The sequence below is a fragment of the Cydia amplana genome, chromosome 23, assembly GCF_948474715.1.
Source record: "Cydia amplana chromosome 23, ilCydAmpl1.1, whole genome shotgun sequence".
NCBI lineage: Eukaryota > Metazoa > Arthropoda > Insecta > Lepidoptera > Tortricidae > Cydia > Cydia amplana.
In genome coordinates, this window is record NC_086091.1 from 9,881,143 (window position 1) to 9,907,232 (window position 26,090).

Genomic DNA, 26,090 nt, shown 5'->3' on the forward strand with positions numbered 1-26,090 from the left:
CTTACGAAGGCATCTTTGCTTACTCTGGTTAGGGTAGAAAGTGATTCTAGTGTTGTATACGTAGGTAAGTACTTACCTAATCATTTTTCCCGCTACCGAAGTCACCCCAATTCACCTTATTTCATAATCATACTAAGTAACCTAGTAACCTAGGTAAGTAAGTACTTAATAAAATAACACCGTTAAAATGACTATGATGGTTAAGGTTTCTACAAAAAATATCCTGGGCTATATCCGCGAAAATCGAAGTTTGTAATTTGCGGGCATTTTTCTCTGTCAATCTAATTACGGAGTAAAAGAGAAAAATACCCGCAATTTACGAATTTTGGTTTTCGCGGTAGCCCGTCTGTTGTCGATGGAACTTCAGTAATAATAGCGTAAGCACCATCTATAAAAAGATTCATAAATAACATCATACATACATTAATAACACGATTTACTTACATAAGTAGTTATTACAATATTTACAATAATTAATTAATTAAAATTAGCCAAAACAAAAAGCAAAATCAAAACGCAACGCATGAATCATCAAAAATTTACGCGTCGGCGCGTCGCTGCCAAACCGTGCGCCGTGCGACGTTGCCGTACCGCGCCCGGTCGCCCGGCCCGGCCCCCGGCCCGGCTAGTGCCTTACCGTCGACCGACGCATCATTACGTTTTGTTTTCATTCAAAAATCGTTTAAAACAAGCGTATTTATAGCAAAATATTCGTAAAATTTACTTTTTAATAGTTGAAAGTGATTAATATTGAATTTGAAAGTGTTTTTGTCGTGTATTTGTGGGTACGGTGGCCATTTTGGAATCGGACGCGATCAAAATCGGTTCGTGATGACTGGTATGTAGTATCTTTGACATTAAAGTTATTTTTAGGTCATATTTTTATTTAACTACTTATTTGTATGAATTTGAAACATAAGTCAGTAGGTATAGTAATTACGTTTAGGTAATCTAAAAATAAATGTGAATTGATATAAATAAAAGCGTGAATTGAAACTGCTTGCATTTAGAACTATATTGTAAGGCATTAAAGTTGAAATTAGATTGCAGTAATTTACACTATGTTATTTCCGCGTTTCACTTAGGTACAATGAATAGCAATTTTCAATTTTATTACCACGTGTTGCGGTTGTTAATTAAATGGTATTTTAATTGACTTGGCACATTTTAGCGTAAATTGTTTCACTCCCAAACAGTATACATACTTACTTATTCTGAATTTCGAAAAATAAATATTTTTGAATGTATGGTAGGTAATACTAATTATTATGATATTTTATGAAACTTTTTTTATTATTTTGACAATTGACGATAATATTAACTTTTTACTCTAGGACAATTGAAACAAGACTTTGTGAGGTAAACAATAAGCTATAAAATAAAATGTCAAGCGGTTTTTATTGGCAAGACAGGACAGGATAAAATAAATGCATCTATGGTAGAACAGAGAAGGCCAATTCGACTTGATTTTATGATGTCTCGTGACATGGCTGCAATATTGTGATTTTTTTTGTAAATAGGTTCTGACTGTTCTGAGTCATATTGTTGTTATTTAATTTAAAAAACTTCCTGTCTCGTACATAACAGCTAAACGGCCGCAAAAATATCTGACACGATCTTATTTGTAGAGCCATAAGAGCGTGTCAGTGTCACATATTTTTGCGGCCTTCGAAGAGTAACATATTAAGTTGCAGTTCGAATTGACCTGTCAGTTAATTATCTTTATTTCATTTCAATTATTGTTTTTAAGTTTTAGATCTTGTTTTTACTTATTTCAATTATGTCATAGTTTTATTTATAAACAAATCAAACGAAACAATTCGTTTACATTAACAAAATACCTACGATTGTTTTGCCTGTAAGCAATTTGAAATGAACCGTATCGGCTTATGAATAAAGTTCAATTTGCAGTGCACGCGGATGGGCTATTATTATCAATGTTATGACTGAACCGTAATCGTGACGCACAGTGACGTTTTCAACAAAAGGGGGCGTATTCGGATTGCAGTAACAGGTTATGAATATGATCTGTATTTGTTATGTTGTGAACAAAATCTGTCAATGTCGGCAACGCGCATTGGCTCGGCAACGCGCATGTAACAACTTTGAACTTGCAGGCGTCCATAGGCTACGGTGACCGCTTACCATCCGGCGGGCCGTACGCTTGTTTGCCAGCGACTAGGTATAAAAAAGTGTCAAAATCGATATTTCGGTCCGGATTTTTGGGATTTGCGGCTGCAATGCAGTGGGCAGTTATGTCGTGCCGCAATGCTGCTGCAGCAATGCTTTACTGCAGGAAACCTCAATGTACATAAATGTCTGTATAAAATAAAATCACCACCAAAAATCGAAGGATTTGGGAAAAATCACATTTTGTACCAACTAGGTACCCTTCCTCTTGAATCACTTTATCTATTTAAAAAAAAACCGCATCAAAATCCGTTGCTTAATTTTAAAGATCTAAGCATACATAGGGACAGACAGCGGGAAGCGACTTTGTTCTATACTATGTAGTGATTTTAAAAGTCGTTAATATGTATTTATAAAATGGTTCAATTGACCCCATTCCACCCTTGCAAGTAATAATTACCAAGGAAGTTTAAATATGTAGCGGTTCGTATTTTACCCTTATATACGGAGCCATATATGGCGGATATGATAATCAATATTCAACTCTATTGACAGCTATTAAAGTTCAAATTTAAACAAATATTTTGCATTATCTACACGCACACGCAGTAATCTGACGTGATACATGAAGAAACTTGAAACGCTAATTGAATCTCAATAATATTACCAATTAATTAATGGTATCTTATTACCTTAATTAAATGAATACCGCGTGAAAATTAAAGGTTCCTGCCAATTAACATTTATGTACATGTATGTACCTATATACTTTATTGCACATAGAAATAAAAACACGAGAAACACAGTCAGTAAATTAAATACAACAAAGGCGTACTTATCCCTGTATGGAATCTCTTCCAGTTAACCTTTGAGGAAACGAATAAAACAGAAGTAACGATGAATGATAAACAAAAGCAAAAGACATTTAATACGATTTCCGATACAAATGCATCAGAATATTACAATCGATCAACATCGCCCTAGAATTGTTCCGGCTTCTAACAACGGGAAGCTCGTGGTCCACTCGGTGAACTAATACCAAGAAGTAGCCTAGGTCTCCATTTTCAAGCACTAACAGTGCATGAGTAACGGTCACGATAGCCGCCCGATATATTAGTCGCGTCGCGCGTAAGTTTTACTTACGTAAGTAGGGACAAAGCTATTTGTTAGGAAGAGATAACGATATTAATCTCTCATTCCGTAGTATAGCTGTGTCCCTAATTACGTAAGTAAAACTTACAAGTGTATCTTTGGCCTGAAATGTGTTGTTTCCAAACAAAAGTCCCACTTTGCCGCTTGCCATAAGGACGTTTTGACAGGTTATTCGTATAAAGATACGAGCAAATCTCGTCCTTATGATAAGCGATAAAAAGGGACCTTTGACTAGACTTCGACCTGGCTTAATGTTAGTATGATTCACGATAGTTTAAAGGACTATACGTCAAAATGGTCCCAAAACCAGTTGAGAGTTAGGTCATTAGATAGGTATTTCTCAGTACTTCATTTCGTTCTATGGGCACCAAGTGGAATTCCATTGCAGAACTGAGATATTGGTATTTTAGTAAATATGTCGTCACCCTTATTACCTAAGCAATAGAGTCCACCGCCGGGCGAGCGCGGCAAATCATTCGGTGTGCTCGCCCGGCGGTGCGCGAACATCTACCCTGCAGCAATTAATTTACTTACTTGGACTCTGTTGCCTAGGTAATGGGTGACGACATTTTGGCTAAAATACCAATATCTCAGTTCTGCAATGGAATTCCGCTTGGTGCCCATAGAACAAAATGATGTACATAGAAATACCTATCTAATGACCTTACTCTCATTTCTGTTGGCGTTGGGTCCAGCCTCCATACTAAGTTGCCCATGGTCCTTTACCATTGTTCTTGTTTCAGACTTCGAACCCATATCCTTCACGCACAAGAACACAAAGCAGCTAATAGAGCTAGTCCAAGCGCGCCCTTGTCTATGGGACAGGCAAGCTCCTGACTATAAGGACAGATTGGCTAGAGACCGGGCCTGGGCCCAGATATTTGAGGAGTTGGACCCACAGTTTACGGAATACAGTGCTACCTCTAAACAGGACATAGGTAATGCATCATCTTTATATCTATCACTATCTCTTACTGTCTCTGTCCCACTCTATATGTCTATAAGACAGACAAGCCCCTGACTATAAGGACAGATTGGCTAGAGACCGGGCCTGGGCCCAGATATTTGAGGAGCTGGACCCGCAGTTTACGGAATACAGTGTCACCTCTAAACAGGGCATAGGTAATGTATCATCTTTAAATCACTAGCACAATCTCTTACTATCTCTGTCTCACTCTATATGTCTATGGGACAGAAAAGGCCCTGACTATAAGGACAGATTGGCTAGAGACCCGGCCTGGGCCCAGATATTTGAGGAGTTGGACCCTCAGTTTACGGAATACAGTGCTACCTTTAAACAGGACATAGGTAATGTATCATCTTCACGTCTATCACTATCTCTTACTGTCTCTGTCTCACTCTAACTACACGTATGTTTACGGGAGGGCCATGCACCGGACTATAAGGTAAATGTGGTTAATTCCGTCATAGGGCCTATTCCGTCTACTAGCGTTTTTCTCGAACGAACAAAATTGATAGGTAATTTTGCCGATGGTTAAATTCACCCCGGTTCACCCTATATCTCACAATTTCGTAAAGATTTAATTTTAATTTAACTAACGAAGTTCTTATACATAAATATGAAATAAGTATAGAAAAAAATTTTAAATAATAAAATAGTGTGTAAAAAATGGGAGAAGGAAAGAAGACGAATCCGTACTTATGTAACTACTTGTATAGAAGACATTTTTTGTAACAGGTACAACAATAATGAAGAAATGGTACAACATCAGGGACTCGTATGTGAAGTCGTTGAAGCCGGACTACCTCGGGCGCCGGAACCGGACTTACATACACGCGGAACTACTTCGATTCTTAGACGATTGGTAAGAACATTCATATTCTTTTCTTACTCGGTCACTCACTTCGGTCACATCCGGTCACTCACGCGGGTCACTCATGTCTACTCTCGGGCAGGTCACTCACTCCGGTCACTCATTCAACAGCTCGAACTTCTGAAGATTCGGAAGTTCGGAACCTTACCTACATACACGCCGAGCTGCTGCGATTCTTAGACGATTGGTAAGACATAGTATCATTCCCTCTTTCTCTACTCTCCGACTCAGTTACTCATTTAGGTCACTCACGCTAGCATTTAGAGACTCATTCGGGTCACTGACGTACCGACGACGTACTGAGAAACAAAGAGAATTAAGAAGATGTAAAGTGCTCACTCCATACATCAGTTTTGTAACCAAAACGACCATTATTTTCGTAGTGACCATGGTTAATGGTTAAAATTTTACCTCGTATGTTTTTTGCTCAACAGCTACATTGAAAAAATCAACACCAGCTTTCTAATCAAACAAAGAAGGAATCCAGAAGATTTTGATGAATTAGACACCGAAGACCCAGAAAGAGACGAAACAGAACCTTGGGAACAGAAAGTATTCGTCACTTTAGAAGAAGAACCAGCACAGAAGAGAGCGAGAACAGAATACAGTCCGGAGCAAAGAGAAAATAAAACAAATGAGGAAGACATTATATCTATCCTTTCGAATCTAATACAAAAGGAAGAGGACGAAGATAGGGCGTTTTTCAAATCGATAACGCCTTCCGTTAAAAAGTTGTCTGAGAATTCGAAATTTAAGTTTAGAATAGAAGTTTTGAAGCTGATAAAGAATTTACGGGCCAAAGATAAGGAGACAGAAACGGAGGAATCAAGTAATAATAGTGATAGTGAATAAATAAGTGTTGATGTTTTATGAATACAAATATAAATTTATATTTGTCAATTCATCAGATTTTTGGTTTATTATCATACTTCACAGTAGAAAGTTTTTGATTTAGGCCACTAGATGACAGTTTACCTCAAGGCGCAAGAGAGTTGGGTGAACTGTAGTCGACAACACCTGATTTGGTGTGAAGTGTCAATGTCAAGTTTAAGTTTCCGATTCAGGCCTCAAGATGGCAGTACTTCCGACGTGCAAGGCAGCATGCATTGAACTGTAGGTGGCAGCACATTACGAGTATTATCAATTTATCACATGAAGTGACAATGTTAAGTTTAAGTTTTCGATTTAGGCCACAAGGTGGCAGCCTTATTGCGTCTATAGGTAGGCCTGTAGACGCTTAGGTAGGATAAATATTTGACTGAGGATGTATAGCCTATATATTATATAGAATCTACAAGCCAGCTAGGATCCGTGTAAATGCTACACTTATTAGGTTTAAAAGGAAACCAAAGGACGGAAAAGCCAATAGCGAGCCATAGAGAAAACTACGTTAGTTCACCACTTTCCGCCACAGTAGATATATGTTACTCAGTAACCGCATTACAAAGGTTATAATTAGTATTATTTGAAAAGGACACAAAAGTCAACAGCGCGCCTTAGAGAAAACTACGTTAGTTCACCATTTTTAGCCACATTAGATAATATACGATAGTCAGTAACCGCAGTAGGTTATAAATAATAATTATTATTAAAAGGACAGAAAAGCCAATAATGAGCCATAGAGAAAACTTGTGAGTCATCCTATAAAGTTTAAGGGGTCTTAAAAATGGCTAGTGGTTTTTTAATTAATTAATAACGATTTTTTAATGATTGTCTTAAATTCTATAGAAAGATGACGATGACCCAGACGGAGATGGCGGGACGACTTATAGTACGACATAAAAAAAGTAGAAATTAAATAAAATGGAACGGAAAAAAATCCATACTAAATTGTTGCTATGTTTAAGCATTTCACGTCAAAGTTACGTAGGAAGTGGCGCCCTAAATAGTTTTTTACAATTTCTTCTCGGACTATAGTCACCTTCATTAGTGGGTAACTAGCCGGAAAAAGCACAACAACTTGTGGAGATCCAAGGGAGAGGCCATTGCCGAGCAGGGGGATAATATCCTACTACAGACAGGCTAAGGAAAAAAATAACACTTCTAAATAATGGTAGAATTTTACGAAATAATTTTATTAATTAAATATAAGAACAAATGATTTACAAAACTCCAATTGTAATTCCAATGTAACTAACCGTAAAAATCATGCAATCAATGCAAGTGCATGCACATCGACTATCCAGCTTCGTAGATAGATCCTTTGGAACATCGGCCAAAAATGGAAAGTTTTTTCTCTAATTTCCATGTTTCGAAATGTGAGTGGATGGTAGATGATAAAGTGCCATTCTCAACCAAAAGGGTACTTATTGTCGGTTGTCAATAAGCGCTATTTCTATATAGCTTCAATTTGAAACCAACCTTATCGACAACCGACAATGTGGTACCTTTTGGTTGATAACGTCACAAATTTTCTCACGAGTACCTATGTAAAATATTGACTAATTTGTTCAATTTTGATCACCTTTTAGTACCAAATGCGAACTTTAGTTGACTTACTGCACCCAAACTACCCTCCAGCCAACCAATCAATAACCCCCACAACCAATCAAGGGGCGACAAATTGATATAATCACTTAACACATGTAGCTACTTCGGTAACTACCAACTTCGTAACTTAGTGTGGAATTCCACAAGTTTGGGAATAGTTTCTATTCAATGATTTAAAACTCAAGATAGGTTATAGGCCTTTCTAAAAATGAAGCGCTTACCTTGTGACGAATTGTACAAGTTGCCTTTAGTCGCGGCTGGGAAAGCGAAAAATGTGTACGTACTAACGAGCTCCCGCGCACCGAAAGAGAAAGATACGAGCTTATGTTTAACAACAAGTGTGACAAAGATGGGTGGAATGATAAAATTAATCAAAAATAACAGATTTCTTCGTAGGCACAGAAATAAATATGGAAGTATTATTTGTGCTCCTCAATCTATATCATTGTTTCTATGAATGTTCCTTCTTTTGTCCTTATCAAGCTGTTAGTGGCGGAGAAGATTCTACCAAAGATTCTGGGGCCGATAACAGTGGAAGACGGGAGGTGGAGAGTCGGAAAGAACTGGTGTCCCAACCCATCATTATTGCAGAGACCAAAGCGGCTAGGCTTCAGTGGCTCGGACACTTAAGGGCTCATTTAGACGGCGCGCGAACTCGTATACGATTTTAGTTACATTGCGGACCATTGAGGTTACATCAATTCAGCCGTCCAATCAAATGACGCAATTTAATGAAACTCGCATGCGAGTTCTCGCACCGTCTAAATGAGCCCTTAGAGAGAATGGGAGAGGATCGTGCCGTGAAGAGAGCGTACTTGGGACAACCAAATGGGAGTCGCCCGATTGGACGTCCTAGGTACCGCTGAAACGATGTAGTTGCTCAAGACCTGCTTAAGCTCGGCCATGGCGACTGGCAAGAGCTATCGGCCTGGTTGGAACTTTAAGATACTTACGTCAAATATTAGGTCCAGAATCTAGATACGATATGGATTCTGTTCGTTTTTCAATATCTGTAGAATTAGAAAAAGATGCTAGGTAGATCTCAGGGAACGAGTATTAGGTATTCTTTTGTTGTGTTTCTTCAAACAAAAACATCACTTTTGACACTGACATATCCGATCCATATCGTTCTAGACCTAATATTTGACGTATCTGAAAGTTTCATCAGGCGATAGCATGGTCTAATAAAACATGGTCTTCTCTTCCCAGAGTGTCACTTGCCTACGTCACAATAACATTGCCACTTTATTTCAACATAACATGTTACATGGGTAGTGTTGAGTCGCTCACTCGTGAGGCACCTCATTTGTACCACTCATTTTGTTAATTTGTCGCAGTACTTCGTACCGAAAAAATGTCTTACTTCACTCCTCTATTCATTTTACTTGATTCTAAAATTAACTTTCTCCTAATAATTCTATTCTTAACCTCCAGAATTGCACTCCAATTAAATGTTACTATTTATTTATTTATAAAGGAAGTGATGAATACATAAATATGTATATACATTAAATATTTTTGTCGCCGTTGGAATTAATGGAATAGTCGACGCTGAAAATATGCTAGTACCTCACCTCATTTGAAGTAAGACATTGTAACACCTCATTTTAGAAAATGAGGTACTCATACAAACTCATTTTAAATTGATGTCCTACCCATCACTATACATGGGTACATTATATCTATGGTTAATAAGTTAATTTATTTCTTTATAATTTAATAATTTTCATTTATATGTATTTTATCTTAAATTTTACAATAACACGTCATTTTTAATTATTCGTTAGCAATATCTTCCGATTCACGAAAGAAATTTCAGACGTTCGGGTAATTCTGTTTACACTACTGGCAACACAGGATAGCGCTGTCACATTTGACAATCCGCCATTTTGTCCCTGACCGACCGTCCTTGTCGAACGCGTGTTAATTGTTATTTCCTTCTCGCTCAGTGTCAGCAGTCGCAGTGTTTTCCAAACTTTTCACGTCGTAAGCTTCGTAATTAATGTTTTGTTACGAAAATGGTTGGCTGCTCTATTCGGAACTGTAAGAGTAGGAGTGAAAAGTGCAGTATAGATTTGTTTTATTTTACTATGTTTCTACATGAATAACTTAAAATTAATGCCGTTAAAATAATTTTAACTGTTGGTTAAAATTCTCCCACATTTTAAAGTTTGAGAACCTGTAAACAGCATGATGACGTAGGCAAGTGACAGTTAGGTCATTCGCGAATCTCGGAAGAGAGTACCAGGCGGAGTATATTATTATACCATGGGCGATAGCTCTCTAGCTCCGCCTCTGCCCGGGCCAGGACATAGAGAAGTCTTTATCCTCTAGCCGCCCAGAGACCTATAAAAAGGTCTCCTGTTCCATTCTAATATGAACTTTGTGTTGACAAAATAAAATTTCATTTTGCATGGCAACATTCCACGCAGACGACGTCGCAGGCAGAAACTAAGCAATAAAGAAGATAACAACCAATAAAACTGCACAGAGACACAGCCACAGAACAAGTAAAATGGCGATGCGAGCAGGGTAAGTGTCGCCGCCGGTTATGAGCAAACGCTCGCATGCTAGTACTCGCCCGCGCTGACCGAAAAACGTAAACATGCCTTTTGCGCCACAATAACGTTCAGATTAAGAAGCCAGACATCAAATCTGTCTAAAGGAGGCGTATCCATTCACCAGGCACACAAGTTTTTACTACCGTTGCGCGAGAAATGTGGAAATGTGGAGAGGAACGAGCGGCGACACCGGTTCCGATACAACTGCGCGCGATAGCCGTTCTAACGTCTTTAATATGTTCTGTGGATACAGCCGAGAGAAACATCTAAAATACGACAGAGCAGAGAGACCTAAGAGTTTCCTTTTGCACCACTGCCAATTCATGCAATCAAATGAGAAATGGGGAAAGGCATCATCTTCTTCGCGTTTGTCCCGGCATTTTGCCACGGCTCATGGGAGCCTGGGATCCGCTTGGCAACTCATCCCAAGAATTGGCGTAGGCTGTAGTCTTTACGAAAGCGACTGCCATCTGACCTTCCACCCCAGAGGGTAAACTGGGCCTTATTGGCTTAGTCCGGTTTCCTCACGATGTTTTTCTTCACCGAAAAGCGACTAATGGGGAAAGGAATACCTATTCACAAATAATTATCTGGTTGAAAGTTAAAGGTCCAAAGTCAAGGGTGTTACGTTGACTTAACCTAACGCAAATCCAAAAACCACACTAAGATCAAGGACCTAAATCCGACCCTTCCTAAGCCCTAAAACCTCCAAAACCCTAACCGGAAATTGTCGCCATCTTCAATTAATCCCCACTAGCTAACGAACGTGTCCCGGAAGTGGGCACTTCCGCCGCCGCCATCACACTTCCGGGTATAGAAGTAATTAGTGTAGGTTATGGCGTTGATTGGAGGAGTTCATTATCTTAGGTTCAGTTTTAATACAGGATGTAGTTTTTAGAAGTATTTTTTAATGATTTTATTAGGTATACTTTTAAGAAACGAATCGAAAGTGGACGACTACCCCAAAAGTGCCCCATTTTCCTCTCTGGATATTGACAGCATTAAAAATATTTTTAAACAATTTGATGTACAGTCACGCTCCGTTAATATTGTTATTTCATTTAGGGTTCTAGCTAAATTGGAAATTCTATAGCGTAAGTATTGAACAACCAATTTAGCTAGGACCCTAAATGGCTCAACGATCGCGGAGCGTGATTGTATATAGTTTGTCAAAGGACTGTCTCATTTCAAACATAGGCAGAGATAATCATACTATCTTTGTCTTACACTAGTACTAGCACTAGCACCCAAAAGAAAAGGATTGTCAAGGCGTTAAATGCGTGTTCAGTTATTTTGAACACCTCGGCCGCTCCGATATATCTGATGGCGACTGTACAGGTTCCGGTTTTGCCTTTTAAGGTAAGTAAGGTGCTTAAAAGAATGCAACATTACATTATTGCAGGTGTATTCATGAATATTCAGAAAAATACCACTAATACTAGAAGACAATTACAGAACATCTGTCTGTTCAATATTGACAGCTGACAATGTTGCTATTGTTCACCTGTTCAACAATGTGGTTATTTATAGAGTACTAGCTTTTGCCCGCGACTTCGTCTGCGTGGAGTTAGTAATTAGGGTAGCTTATTTTTACCCAATCTGCTTTTTAACGATTCCCCATACAAACTTCCACCCCCTTTTTCACCCCCTTAGAGGGTGATTTTTAGGATAAAAACTACCCTATGTCCTTCCCCGGGACTCAAACTATCTCCATACCAAATTTTAACTAAATCGGTTCAGCGGTTTAAGGGTGAAGAGGTAACAGACAGACAGACACACTTTCGCATTTATAATATTAGTATGCATTTTACCTGTATCTGAATTAGCCACAACCAAGAGCATCATTTGGGATGCATGCAATGCCAATTCGAACAATGCTTATAAGATGTCACACCGATACGATACTGATCTGTCAGTGTCAAAAGTGACATTTCAACAACCGTTAAGGTAAGGTTCGCATTCAAACTAGACCAGCAGCAAACTAAATAACAATAATACCGGGTATACACTTCTTATAAATAGTCTGTCAAGCCGGATATGTCAGTAGCAATGTCAGTAACATGGTATCCCTAGCTAGTGGAAATGCACAAAAAGCAGCAATGTAAAGTCTATTTTTTTATTCGGTAGACTGAAATGACAGTTAATAGAACATGAAATGTCATTTCATACTATTAACTGTCATTTCAGTCTACCGAATAAAAAAATAGACTTTACATCGAACAACGATGAAATGCAAACAAAATAGTTCCACAGATAAGATATTTAATGACATTTATTTTTTGAATTTTCGAACAATTAAAATGTAGTGTTACTAGCCCGTGATTTTTCAAATTTGCCGCTATTTTCTACTAACAAGATTTGCTTGACCAAGTATACTTCTCTGTATGTACAGTCAGCAGCAGAAGTTGCTAAGCGAGCGAGGTGTTTAAAATTACCTCGACACGCTCTTAGTCTCTCAACAATAAAGTCGCGTCAAGATCATTTTGAACACCTCGCCTGCTTAGCAACTTCTGCTGCTGACTGTACTATGTACTAGAACAATGTGATGCCTAACCCACTGCGATACCTTTTTCAGCTTTGCTACGTTATTGGCATTACTTTTATTTTTAGTAAGGACGGCTAAGGAATGGAATGCGCTCCCGTCATCCGTATTCCCTGAGAAATATGACCTCGGTCTCTTTAAAGCTAGAGTGAATAGGCTATTACTGAACCGGTGAGCTCCATCTTAGGCTCTGTCTTCACTTTTCATCAGGTGTGTCTAGAGCCAATCGCCGATCAGTTTATCATAAAAAAAAAAAAAATTAAAAACTAAAATTATTATGAATTTATGACACTGAATACGTTCTATTGGTGGGTCACAAATCAGTTTGTTCAATTGTACATACAGACTGACCCATTTTAAATGCTCCCCAGTGTAATGCAGAAACTATGCGCGCTAAAGAGCAAAACCAATTAGTTAGTATGAGGACAGGGACGCAAATTTCCTGGCGTCCTTTTGTGTGGCGTCGCCACAGGCCGAGTGCGGGCTACCAGCGACGATTATTTTTCTCAAGATAATTAAATAAACCTAAAGTTTTTTGCATACAGTCATAATATATTAAACGTATATACGATTTGACGACTGGTCTGGCCTGCCTGTGAAGCCGCGGTCCTAGGTTCGTAAAGGGCATTTATTTGCGTGATAAGCAAAGATATTTGTTTCTGAGTCTTGGGTGTTTTCCATGTAAAATATGTTTTGTACAAAATATATATCGTCTGAATATATACTCGTATAAATGACAGTCTTATGCATATTTCTGTGCCTAGTGTGGGGATCACTGTATTGTGTCTTTTGGTGACATTATTTTCGTGAAATAAATATAATTTTATTTTTTAATGTCACCATTTTCCAATTTTATTTCTCATAGAAACTCCTAGTAAAAAGGCTGTAGCTTTTACTGTTTAAGATCATCATTTAGTATCATATAAACTATCAGCACGAGCTTCGAGCACAAAATTACTCTTATATTAGCACTATTACGGCCAAAACTAATTCCGGCAGTAAACATCTATAATATGCAAATCGTATGCCTCATTACGCAATTCATGTGTGAAATGGTGGCGCAAGTTAAACGCGGAGGCGGATTTCACTGATAATTATATTAATTATTACGGCCTTCTAGCCTAATTAGTAGCCTTACAAACCAGGAGGTACCCATCGTAAGTACCTAGTGGAATCCTACCGGCTGCGCCATGTAATATTCAGATTTTAAATAAACAACAAGCGTGGATGAATCTTCTGTCAAATCTGTTTGTTAGAATTGACAGACGATTATTAATGACTAACAAATTAAGTAACTAACTAACAAATTGTCTGAATAAAGAATTTAAATATTTATATAACGCCATAATCTTTGTCGCAATCATTTTCCAACAAAATTATACTGAAGAGTGAAGATCCCTCAAGAAATATATATTTAAATATATGTTTTATGTAACTCTTACTGTCTCCTCCATATATTGTTTACGCGAAATAAAACATGTATAATTTTCCAACCCGCTCTTCTTTCGTAACTTATATCACCGGTAGGTACATAAGCCGTCAGCTCGAATCTGAACCTGATAATTTCTAACTATTCTAAACATGAATTAATCGACTCCAATAGAGAGCTTTGTGAGCGGCAGGCTATTAAACACAAATTGCGGCTCAGTTATATGAGCTGCGTGCTGATTGTGGTATTGTAATTATTATTTTAATACGAAATCTACACAAAATACAAAGTTAGAATGTTTATACTATAACACAAAACGTACTGCTGTTTTTTTACAAATTAAATACCTATATGAATTTAATTGTGGTATTCAAAACTATAAAAATAAATAGATGTTTACTACTACGGCAAATAAATAATGTTAGTTTGAATGCGAATTTATTTCACAATTATATTATTATGACTTTTTTTTTTGTATGTGTAGTGGGTGATTTGAAAATGTGATGTCTACCCCAAACTTTTTCATACATTTTTTGTCGGGTAGTTGCATAAATCTCTGTTTTAACATTTTGCTGGGACATCAGTTACTTAGCCGCGAACACGACTAGTGTGAAACCTGTGTCGAAACGTCGGTAAATAAAGGTAAGTAATAAAATAAATTCGCATTAGACCCGGTTGTAAATGTGATTTATTGTGTGTTCAAAACGCAAAAGTTTTAAATGTTATTATGTAAGTTTGAACTGACCTCCAGGGCTTTTTGTGAGGGCTTTAGGGATATAATCTTTGTATAAATGTCAGCCCGGCGTCACACATGCCAAATGTCAAGCCGACCGGATTACCAGCGCCAAATGTCAATATTGACCAGATTTGTAGCGGAAAGACCCGTTTCAAGGTAAATAAGAATAGCCAAAGGTATATAATACGTTTACATGATTCACTGTTGTAAAACAGAGATACAAGAAAAACAAATCAAACACATCTCTTGCAGTGAAATTCGAACGTACCTACACTGGCATCAGAATGATATTTGAATCATACATATATGTTATTTAGTTATCATGCATTTCGCTCGTACTTGCCCGTACATGTACCTAATGGCGCGGGATAGACGCATGATATTTAAATATCATTCTAATGTAGGTACGTTCCAATGAGCCCTGTTAATCATGAACCCGAAGAAATATTTATTAAATACTTACATAGGTATATTACAGGTCACTCAAGTATTTTTCGCCAGCGCGTGCTCCCGTTGAAGCTCCTCGCTATGGAGTAAAATAAGTAAGTGACCCGTTTTAATATATTGAATATGTCGAAGATACATTTTTTTTTTTGCCAATTGAGATAACTACATATCGACAGAGACACCCAGAACACTTTTCTAGATCAGTTTTCATGTAACGAACCCTAAAAATTGTAATTATCTAATCAGGATTTCAATAAACTATAATCTCCTGTAATACCATGGATTGCGACGAATAAATGATTATTATCTTTTTATAAAGTCAATACTAGGATTTAATTAATTTACTTAAACAATTATGTATTTAAGTTACTAACATAATTTACAGCAACACTGCTCAAACCGCATCCATTGACTGGCTCCAATTATTGCGAAATATAATTCCACTTGTGCGAATATTGTAATCGAATATATCGATGTAACTATTCATTTACTATACTAGGATTTAATTATTTTACTTAAACAATTATGTATTTAAGTTACTAACATAATTTACAGCAACACTGCTCAAACCGCATCCATTGACTGGCTCCAATTATTGCGAAATATAATTCCACTTGTGCGAATATTTTAATCGAATATATCGATGTAACTATTAATTTACTATACTAGGATTTAATTAATTTACTTAAACAATTATGTATTTAAGTTACTAACATAATTTACAGCAACACTGCTCAAACCGCATCCATTGACTGGCTCCAATTATTGCGAAATATAATTCCACTTGTGCGAATATTGTAATCGAATACATCGATGTAACTATTCATTTACCTCGGCATGGCTGCATTCCATTAACAAAAAGACGACAAAATGTGCAATTGTGCAGTGCAAACTTTTTGCTGTTGTTACATAACACTTGGGTCTGCTATACCTAGACTAAGCTATAAGGTGCTATAAGGTCGTCACTCACGAGAAAAAATGGCGGGTCGGCTTTCGGTCACGTGACATACAGATTATATAACTACGATTTTAATTTTGAAGTCAAAAATAAATCTCATGTTTTTATTACAAAAATTACTAAATTCGAATTCCTTATGGTAAAAACTATTTATAGGTACCTAGTTAATTACCTAACATACTATTTTCATAATTTAATTTTGATAGATGTAACTCCCCTATTGCCCTTATCTGTATATATAAGTAGCATTTAGTTAACACAGCAAAATTTTAAAAACAGCGCCATCTATACGAACAAACTCGTACTAACTTTGCAAAATCGTCGCAGCGAGGCGGCGTTTTCACGGAGCGCCAATTCAAAGTATTCAAAACGTTCACAAAAAGCCAGCTTCGAATTCCAAACAATTAAAAAGTGATTCCGAATGAAAGCCGTTGCGGAATGCGTTACAGATTTGAATTTTATTGTTCTTTCTGGCGTTTTTTTTACTTTTTTTTAACGGTTAGGTTTAAGTTCTAGGAATTTGGCCATTTGTATTTCTGAAATTCTATTGTAGTTATAGAGTTAGACCAAGAAAAGTCTGCAGCGATTTTGATAGCCCACGAAATGTAAGTGTTATTTACACGTCAAAAATTCATAGAAGTTTGACGTTTGAAATGACACTTGCACTGCGTGGGCTATCAAAATCGCTGCAGACTTTTCTCGGTCTGACTCTGCTTGGTCAAGCAAATCTTGTCAGTTCGAAAAGGCAGCTAATTTGAAAAATCGCGGGTTAGTAACACTACGTTTGAATTGTTCGAATATCGCGTACCATTTGTCTCTTATCTGTGGAACGGTTTAGTTTACATTTCATCGTTGTTCAATGTACATTACTGCTTTTTGTTTGTTTCCTAGGGATACCATAATACTTTAGTTTGCTTAACATTGCTACTGACATATATCCAGCTTGACAGACTATACTATATCTAAAACAATTACTTAGGTACTTACTGTTTAGCCTAGTTGGTATAAGATAGTAAGAGTTGAAGGTAGCTAGTACCTACAGAGTTCAATTTCTCAAATGCCCACTTGCATCATCCCACTAACCCGGGGTTAAGCGGTTAAACCGTTAACCCAGTGTTAATTTGAACTGGTAACAGTGGTAACTCCAAGGACCATGCGCTTTGCAGAGTATGGTAACGTTACCTTACTGTGACTTAAGAGGAAAGTAGATGACCTGAATTTTACCTATTCGATCCATAAAAGAAGATTTTCATCTAAACCAAGTTGCCATTCCCAACCTCTCCATTAGCACCACAGGCCGTACGTTTGTTTGCAACCATAGTATAAGCCAAAAGTTGAACGTGTATCCAAAGTTAGCTTGTAAACAAAATCGCGCTAGACTCGTCTAAAAAGAACAATAAACTCCAGTGCTGTTGCCATCGCATGAACAAGCAAACACGGTGTTTCGTCTAGAACAGAATACAAAAATAAGTTTACAGTACATATGGGGCTACTTTTCCGCACTAGTGCGTAAAATAGCACTTTTCGTGTGTATGTCGAAACTTTAAAGTGCCATATGTACTGTAAAACGTTGTTCGATACACGTGCGAATAGGTAATTCGCAACTCGTGTCGATTTAAAACACTCCCTTCGGTCGTGTTTTAATTTATCGCCACTCGTTTCGAATTTCCTCTTTTTCGCACTTGTATCGAAAATAACTATTATGGCAATTTTTTCATTTTTGGTACAAGCTATTATCGCTGACTGTACTTTTCTAATACTCATCGCGACAATTCTAAAAACCCCAAACACAATTAGGTTGCGTTGATTTATCACAGAGTTCCTATGTCTACACTTGACTTACATCCCTACCTATGTTTCAAAATTTTCAGCTTGATTGGAAGTTTGAAAGTCGGTCAAATTTAACTTACAAGATTTGACCCGTACAATCCGTACATACATAGGAACATACTCGTAGTTAATAGTTGGGTACATTGCAAGTTAATAAAAAGCTCCATCATTTGACGCGGGCATAATTTTCAAATAGCCTGGTTCGACTTTTTATTCGACTCGCTCTACCTCGGCCAGCAAGAATACCTTTTTAGGGTTCCGTAGCCAAATGGCAAAAAACGGAACCCTTATAGATTCGTCATGTCTGTCTGTCCGTCCGTATGTCACAGCCAGTTTTTTCCGAAACTATAAGAGCTATACTGTTGAAACTTAGTAAGTAGATGTATTCTGTGAACCGCATTAAGATTTTTACACAAAAATAGAAAAAAAACAATAAATTTTGAGGGTTCCCCGGGTTCCCCATACTTAGATATGAAACTCAAAAAATTTTTTTTCATCAAACCCATACGTGTGGGGTATCTATGGATATATAGGTCTTCAAAAATGGGATTGAGGTTTCTAATATCATTTTTTTGTAAACTGAATAGTTTGCGCGAGAGACACTTCCAAAGTGGTAAAATGTGTGTCCCCCCCACTGTAACTTCTAAAATAAGAGAATGAGAAAACTAAAAATAATATATGATGTACATTACCATGCAAACTTCCACCGAAAATTGGTTTGAACGAGATCTAGTAAGTAGTTTTTTTTAATACGTCATAAATCCCCTAAATACGGAACCCTTCATGGGCGAGTCCGACTCGCACTTGGCCGTTTTTTTAGTAGTTACTGAGTTGTGTTATCCGATATTTAGCTTAACGGGCAAGTTTGAGCCGCGGTACAACTTGTGTTGCAAAGCTTTGCTGTATCCGTAAGTACTTTTAAAAGGCACTTTGGTATTTGGTTAGGGCTTCTGTGTTTAAAATGTTTTTAGTACTTTTTAGGCGTACAAAATGGAGAACGATACAATACACGTTTTTAAAAATTTACCGCTATTCATAAAGCTTAGCAAACCTCTATATTAAATGACGGACACAAGGAATAAACTATGATCAAGACCTTGAGGATTTCCGGTTAAATTTCAAAATGGCGAAGGCGTCTCGAATATTTTAGTTTTTTGCTCATTAAGGAAACTAATGTGGATGTGTGCAGCTAATGAATGAGGTATTTGTAATATGGGCCTTGTTGCCTGATTTAAATTTCTAAATAAATAATAAAGAATTCATCTTTCAACGCGTTTAACCATTCTTTAGTCAACACCGGGCAATCCATCGTGGCTATTGTAAAGTCTTGTTAACGCTTTACTAACAGCAATCACCTTACAACGTCATGCTCTAATGAGTCTAACTTAAGGCAAGTTGCAATCGTAGTAGCACGTAAAGGTTCGAACCTCAAACTCAGTTTTAGATGTATCATTTTACCACGCAGCTACATGCTTCCACACAAATACAAAAACATACTTCCCGGATCAAAGCATTCAACTTTAACAATTTCACGTGACAGATCCACTATATCACCCCAACTACCAAAAAAGCCATTTTCCAACTGTACTACAAATAGTACAAAAAGTTCCAGTTTTAGTCTCTAATTGAATTTCTGCACCCTTTATTTCGGTCTTTTTTCAGCTTTAATTAAGTCTTGAGTGACAGTCCGGTCGCTACTTTTATTTGTACTTTAAATAGGACGTTGGGATTTTAGGGGAAATCAAACGAAGTGGAATTAAATATCGGTTAGGTCTATTTTAAATGCCTAGAGTTGAAGCCGATCGTAGGTATTTTAGTAGGACTGGGAACGAAATCAAGTTGAAATAAAAATGGCACTAGGTTTTACTGATCCCATCCAGAGGGGGAAACTAGGCCTTATCGGGATTAGTCCGGTTTCCGGTTTATTCCTGGTTCGTCGTATTCCTGTTTCGTCGTATTCCTGTTTCGTCGGATTCCTGATTCGTTGTATTCTTGTTTCGTATGTATGCTAGATCAAGATAGAGAAAAGTACGATCACTGGTGATTACATTAAATCTTCATATTTAGTAAATACTGGTATACTGCACGACATATTTAATTATAATATGTATATAATTCCGACGAAACAAGAATACGACGAATCAGGAATCCGACGAAACAGGAATACGACGAAAAAGGAATACGACGAAACAGGAATACGACGAACCAGGAACAAACCCGGTTTCCTCATGTTTTTCTTCACGGAAAAGCGAATGTAAAACGATATAATATATCGTACTTAAGTTCCGAAAAACTCATTAGTACTTGCCGGAGTTTGAACCTGCGACCTATGGAATGAAAATTCCACGCTCTTACCAAGCTCCTAGAACCCGTAGTGTAAGTTTCATTCGATAGCGTGAGGAGCATTCGCGTTTGCGTTATGTCTATTTTTGTATGGGATTTGGAACAGCGCATTTACATACTTTCTATGCGTCTCGCTCGTACTCGCATATTAGTGCAAGCGAGATGTATAGAAAGTAAATTACGTTCTCGTAAGCGTATATGTCAGTTTTGACACTGTCAATGACCCATGGTACGGGCTCATGTCGCCAAAGGCAAATAAAAATAAGTGAGTAAACCCGTTGTCGTGTAAAGAGTTAAAACCATTTGTTGTCTAACATTATATCCTCTAAATCCACATACTGCGGGCTCAGCACGGTTCCATTTTTATCGACTATCACTATGCCCGTCACTTTCGCACTTACATACTTGTTAGAATGTGACAGGCTTGGTGATAAATGATAAAAATGCGACCGTGCTACTAGGGCTGATCTCCGAAATAGCTATCGTTCTTAAGATAGCGAACTGCAGGTGGGTTAGCGGCAGGTGGCGGATATATCATACACCTGTTGATTTAATTGTTGGCCATTATAGGGTTAAGGCGACAGAATGTCGTATGTTGAACGAATCGCCTGGAATTTACCGTCTCACATGGACCTACAGTACCGTAAAATGGGGTGAGTAGGGATTGCGAGGGCAGTTGGGTCATGAATGGGGAGAGAAGGGATGACGGAGGGGTGAGTTTGTTTTTACAGGCTACTGCTACGTAAATTATATATCTGGGGGCACGGTAGTGCCCCCGCCAAGACGAGCAAAGCGAAGCGCAAGGGCACTACCTACCTTTTCTCGAAGCGCTTCGTCGTTTTTTTGAACCCTCATAACTTGGTTTTGCATTATACCAGATAAACAAAATTCTCGGGATATGATGTCAATAGTGGACTTATAAAGCATAAACAATTTCAATTGCATAGCTCTTATACTTAAGATTTTATTCATATCTAAAAAACCCCGATTTCGTCACTGACTCACTCACTCACTGTTGATCATCAAAACCTCTAGGGTACTTCCTGAAGTCCTAGGAAGCTGAAATTTGGTATGTAAGATAGTATTAGTACACAAACAACAAAAAAATTCAAAAACTTGAAATTTTTTGCCCCTAAGGGGGGGAAAAGGGGGGTGGAATTTTGTATGGGAAATCAATAACCGCTGAACCGATTTAGTTGAAATTTGGTATGTAGATAGTTTTTGTAATGGGGAATGGCATAGAATAGGTTTCAATCCCAAAATCATCCCGTAAGGGTGAAAAGGGGGTGGAAAAGGGCGTTAGGGGAAAAAGAGGGTTGAAGTTTGTATGGGGAATCAGTAAAAAACAGATTGTATAAAAGATGCCCCGAGGTACGTATTTCAGGATTTTTAATAGTAGGTCCTTAAATCACACGCGCAACCCTTTAAATTAGGGGATGGAAGCAACTTACAAAAAGAAGTGAAATCCCACCAAAAACATTTTCATGTAAAATGTTGCCAAGACGAAACCATAAGGCCCGCACTGACAAAAAGTTATCAGATTTCTTGTAGAGCCAAGCTTCTAACTCTACAAGCCCTAACTTCACAAACTCTGCACCTTAGTCAAAATATGTGGCTTGGCCGTTTCGTTACTCGAAGAACTATTGTATTATAAAAAATAATGAATAGTGAATACATTTTTCACCTTACGTCCATGTGACAGTAGCGAAACGATCAAGCCACATATTTTGACTAAGGTGTAGAGTTTGTGGAGTTAGGGCTTGTAGAGTTAGAAGCTTGGCTCTACAAGAGATCTGATAACTTTTTGTCAGTGCGGGCCTTATGGTTTCGTCTTGGCAACATTTTACATGAAAATGTTTTTGGTGGGATTCTAATAACAAATGAAGATAATAATATTCGAATGTTCATAATCCTAAAGTGTCGATCCAACAATTTTCAAAACTCACCTTAGTAGGAAATCCCACCTCGCCCCGACTACGGGGTGAGCTGGGATTTCCTACTATTTCGTGTTTATCTTTAAAGTTAATGGAACTACACAAAATCATAAAAAAAAACTAAAATACAAATGACCGGAATATTTAATATGTATAAAAATCAGTTTGCCTCATGTTAAAATACAATTTTATCGAGGTTTCAAATTTCAATGTCAGTTTTGTCCCTACTCACCCCACTTTACGGTATTGTTTATATATGGGACATTATCTATGAAAAGGGGCCTTATTGTCGATGGCGCTTAGGCCGCACAGCGTCGCGCGGCATTGTATTTATATCGGAGCATCGTTAATAATGACGTAAGCGCCATCGACAATAAGGTCCCTTTTCATGGATAACGTTACATTTGGCACTTGACTAAAACAAAATGGTGATTTAGTGCAAGGTGGTAGAGAGACATGAGTCATACACCTGTTGCTATAATTGTTGTTACATTATTGGGTTAAGGGGACACTGTTTCTAGGGTTCCGTACCTCAAAGGGAAAAAACGGAACCCTTATAGGATCACTCGTGCGTCTGCTTGTCTGTCTGTCCGACCATTCGCCCCCCCCCCATTAAAAAAAAAGAATTGCTTATGGCAAGTGTTGTGCTATTTTAATAACAAAACTTAGTGCATTTTTGCAACGAGAGGGTTATGTAAAATTTTGTTAACGACGTCTATATATTCACGACAGCCGCAGGTCGCATTTCTCAACCGATTCTCGTGAAATTGTGTGTGCAGATGATTGAATAGAATCTAAGTATTTGTCGATTATATTGGTCTGGCCTAGTGGGTATCAGTGACCCTGCCTGTTAAGCCGCGGTCCTGGTAAGGGCATTTATTTGTGATTAACACAGATATTTTTGTTCCTGAGTCTTGGGTATTTTCTATGTATTTATATATTTGTATATTATATATATATCATTATCTGAGTACCCACAACACACGCCTTCTTGAGCTTACTGTGGGACTTAGTCAATCTGTGTAAGAATGTTATAATATATATTTATTTTATTTATATGTTTGGATTTTTTCTAAATGGCAGAGTCATACATTTATTCTGTTAAAGCTTTGCTCGCTAGGTCTACAGCTCACAGAGCAACTAGATTTTATTTGTTAGTTCATCAAAAATACTTTTGAATTACTTACAACGAAAAAAAAAACAAATTTAGTTCAACATAATTTTCACAAGTAAAACAGTGGCTAAACAAGCTAACACAAAACTCTGTAACTTCGCCGGCTCTCTACTAACTACCAGCTACCCTTAACACACTGCACCTGCTCGGCGCGTGCTATAGAAGATGAAGGGTTAATGCATAGGAGGTAGCGGGAGCGAGTTTCACATTGGTGGCCTACGACGATAGTGGATGACCTCCATACGTTACTCCCCATACTACGTTAGTCCCCATTTTCCTCCCTGAACCCCTAGTGCAGTGGTTCCTAACCTTTTCAGTCCGGCTACCCCTATGACTAACTAGGGAACCTGATTTTACCCCTCCTCCCAATGTGGTAATAAAAAATAAAACGTGTACGTTTGTTGTATTGTTAAATTAGGTAAGCTTATTACCCCCGTAAAATACCAGTTTTACCCCCACGGGGGTAATTACCCCCAGGTTAGGAACCACTGCCCTAGTGTAAATTTCATTCGATAGCGTGACGTGTCGTACGCGTTTGAGTTAAGTGTCATTTTGTTTAGGATTTTGAGTTTCCAAAACGTCCCGCTTGGCGCGCTGTTCTAAATCCCATACAAAAATAGACATCGAATGAAATTTGGGTTCTGAATATTGATATTGTGGAAAATACTTTTATTCAATTGACTACGGTTTACTTAATCAATCAATCATTTATTGATAATAACAAGCGTTACAAGTTATTTAACATTTTCTGTTTAGCACACTTTACGTACCAAGAAATATTATAAACTAATGTTGTATCAAGCAGACTAAATGTCTGCGAACGATGATACTAATTGTAAGCTTATAATAAATGTCTTCTTTGGTGAGACTTGAACTCACGAACAATAGATCACTAGTCCATCTGAGCTACCAAGACCTCATCCATGGACAGCAAAAAGAAATATTATCTCATTATTCATTTAAAAACAACCCATATCCTCAAGCTTACTTGAGGTTGTACACTAAAGTCTAAAAATGTCACAATCGCGCTTTTCTTTTAACTTGCACCACAACATAATAAGCAAAAACTTAATTAGCCATCACCTGTCCACCATCTTGGAAATGCCAGCATCCCGATCCGCCATTACAGACAAGAGCGAGTGCTATATTTAGGACGCGCGTGTCGGATTCAAAGGGTATGGGGGGAGCACGGGGCAATATGGACCCCTGATATTTTATTTATTGATTGATATTTATTGAAATATATTTTTACAGCATTACAGCTAAGCTGCGCTGTAAAATTAAGTAAGAAATAATAAAGCTGTATATAATTATAAGATAAATAATATGACAGTAATTAATAAGCTACCTATGTTAATTCGTAAAAACGTAAAAAATCTTTAAAAAGTTTATGACTTTATGACTTCGTTTACATTCTTTATTTTAAATCCCCCAAATATAAGAAAGATTCATTACTCATCATCATCATCACTGGCTTTTAACATCAATAATGTGATGGATTGAGCAGCGTCCATTATTTATCTTACGCAAATGACTAGTACGAGTAAGTCCAATGCGAGAGCGGCAGCCACGACCGCGTAGGTGACAATCGCTATCGCTTCGCCAACGAATCGCTTTGTGTCTCTCTATCACCTTTCCATATTAGTGTGACAGTGACAGTTGCGTTTCGTTCGCTACGGAACGGTAAAATTGTCAGGTTGTCTACGGCCTGACAGGAGAATATGGCACATTTAATTTTTACGGCTAGTGTGTCCTAGCTGCAGTGTCAGTTTGACGTGCAATTTTTGGGACAACCTGTATATCTATTTTGTAGGAAATTTTATACAGATAATTTACGTATAAGACAATTGTTTACTATGGGCTACCGTTTACGAATTATATACGTAAAACTATAAAAAGGGACCTTTAAACCCCGCCCTACCCGTTAGCTTCACCCCTCCGGTACTTTTAGTATGTTGTTTAATACATAATCATTCCCTACAACTATGCCAAAATACGCGACTACACATATTATTTCCCCCGTTTTTCCTTCGCTTGGTGGCCTATCTTGCCGTCGGCGGTTAGGTAACAAGGGAAAAAAATCCGTCCCGTATTGCCCCAGCTTCCCCTACATGAAAAACTCCTTTTATTCCATCGCAGGACGTCTATTTGACACGCATGTTTACGTTCAGAAAGGTCGCGAGGCGTTGTTCGACACGCACGCGACATTTCGCACATTGTTGATTTGATATGTCGTGTAAATAGTCTCGGATCGTTATTTTTTACAAGTGTCTGTGTACGGTCATTTATTTGTTATGGTTTTTTATGTCTTATTTTTTAAAGCTTCCTTGGTATTAGGTACTGTTCATTAACACATTCACTGACGTTTTCGTAGCGCTACACGCGTAGCCGATTCTAGCGTTTTCCTGCTTTGTAGAGGAAAGCGACTACGAACAGAGCGCCCTCAGTGGCGGGTTTTCGGCACTTAATGTGTCTTCCTAAGTGATCCATGGCAAAATTGGCAATTTAAGATGACAATCGTATATTGAC

At 37.8% G+C, this 26,090-nt stretch overlaps 1 protein-coding gene and 1 long non-coding RNA gene across 2 annotated transcripts in view; both read left to right on the plus strand.

Moving 5' to 3' along the window:
- Positions 1-26,090, plus strand: part of LOC134658884 (uncharacterized) — a 185,953-nt gene that overhangs the window by 109,399 nt on the left and 50,464 nt on the right. Inside the window, exon 2 of the long non-coding RNA XR_010097760.1 lies at positions 18,772-18,849. This is a non-coding gene — a long non-coding RNA (uncharacterized LOC134658884). The remainder of the gene's footprint in view (positions 1-18,771; positions 18,850-26,090) is intronic.
- LOC134658841 (uncharacterized) lies at positions 627-5,969 on the plus strand. Its single transcript, XM_063514512.1, has 4 exons — positions 627-838; positions 4,026-4,220; positions 4,982-5,108; positions 5,552-5,969. The coding sequence occupies exons 1-4, from the start codon at positions 832-834 to the stop codon at positions 5,967-5,969; spliced, it is 747 nt and encodes a 248-aa protein (XP_063370582.1). The 5' UTR covers positions 627-831.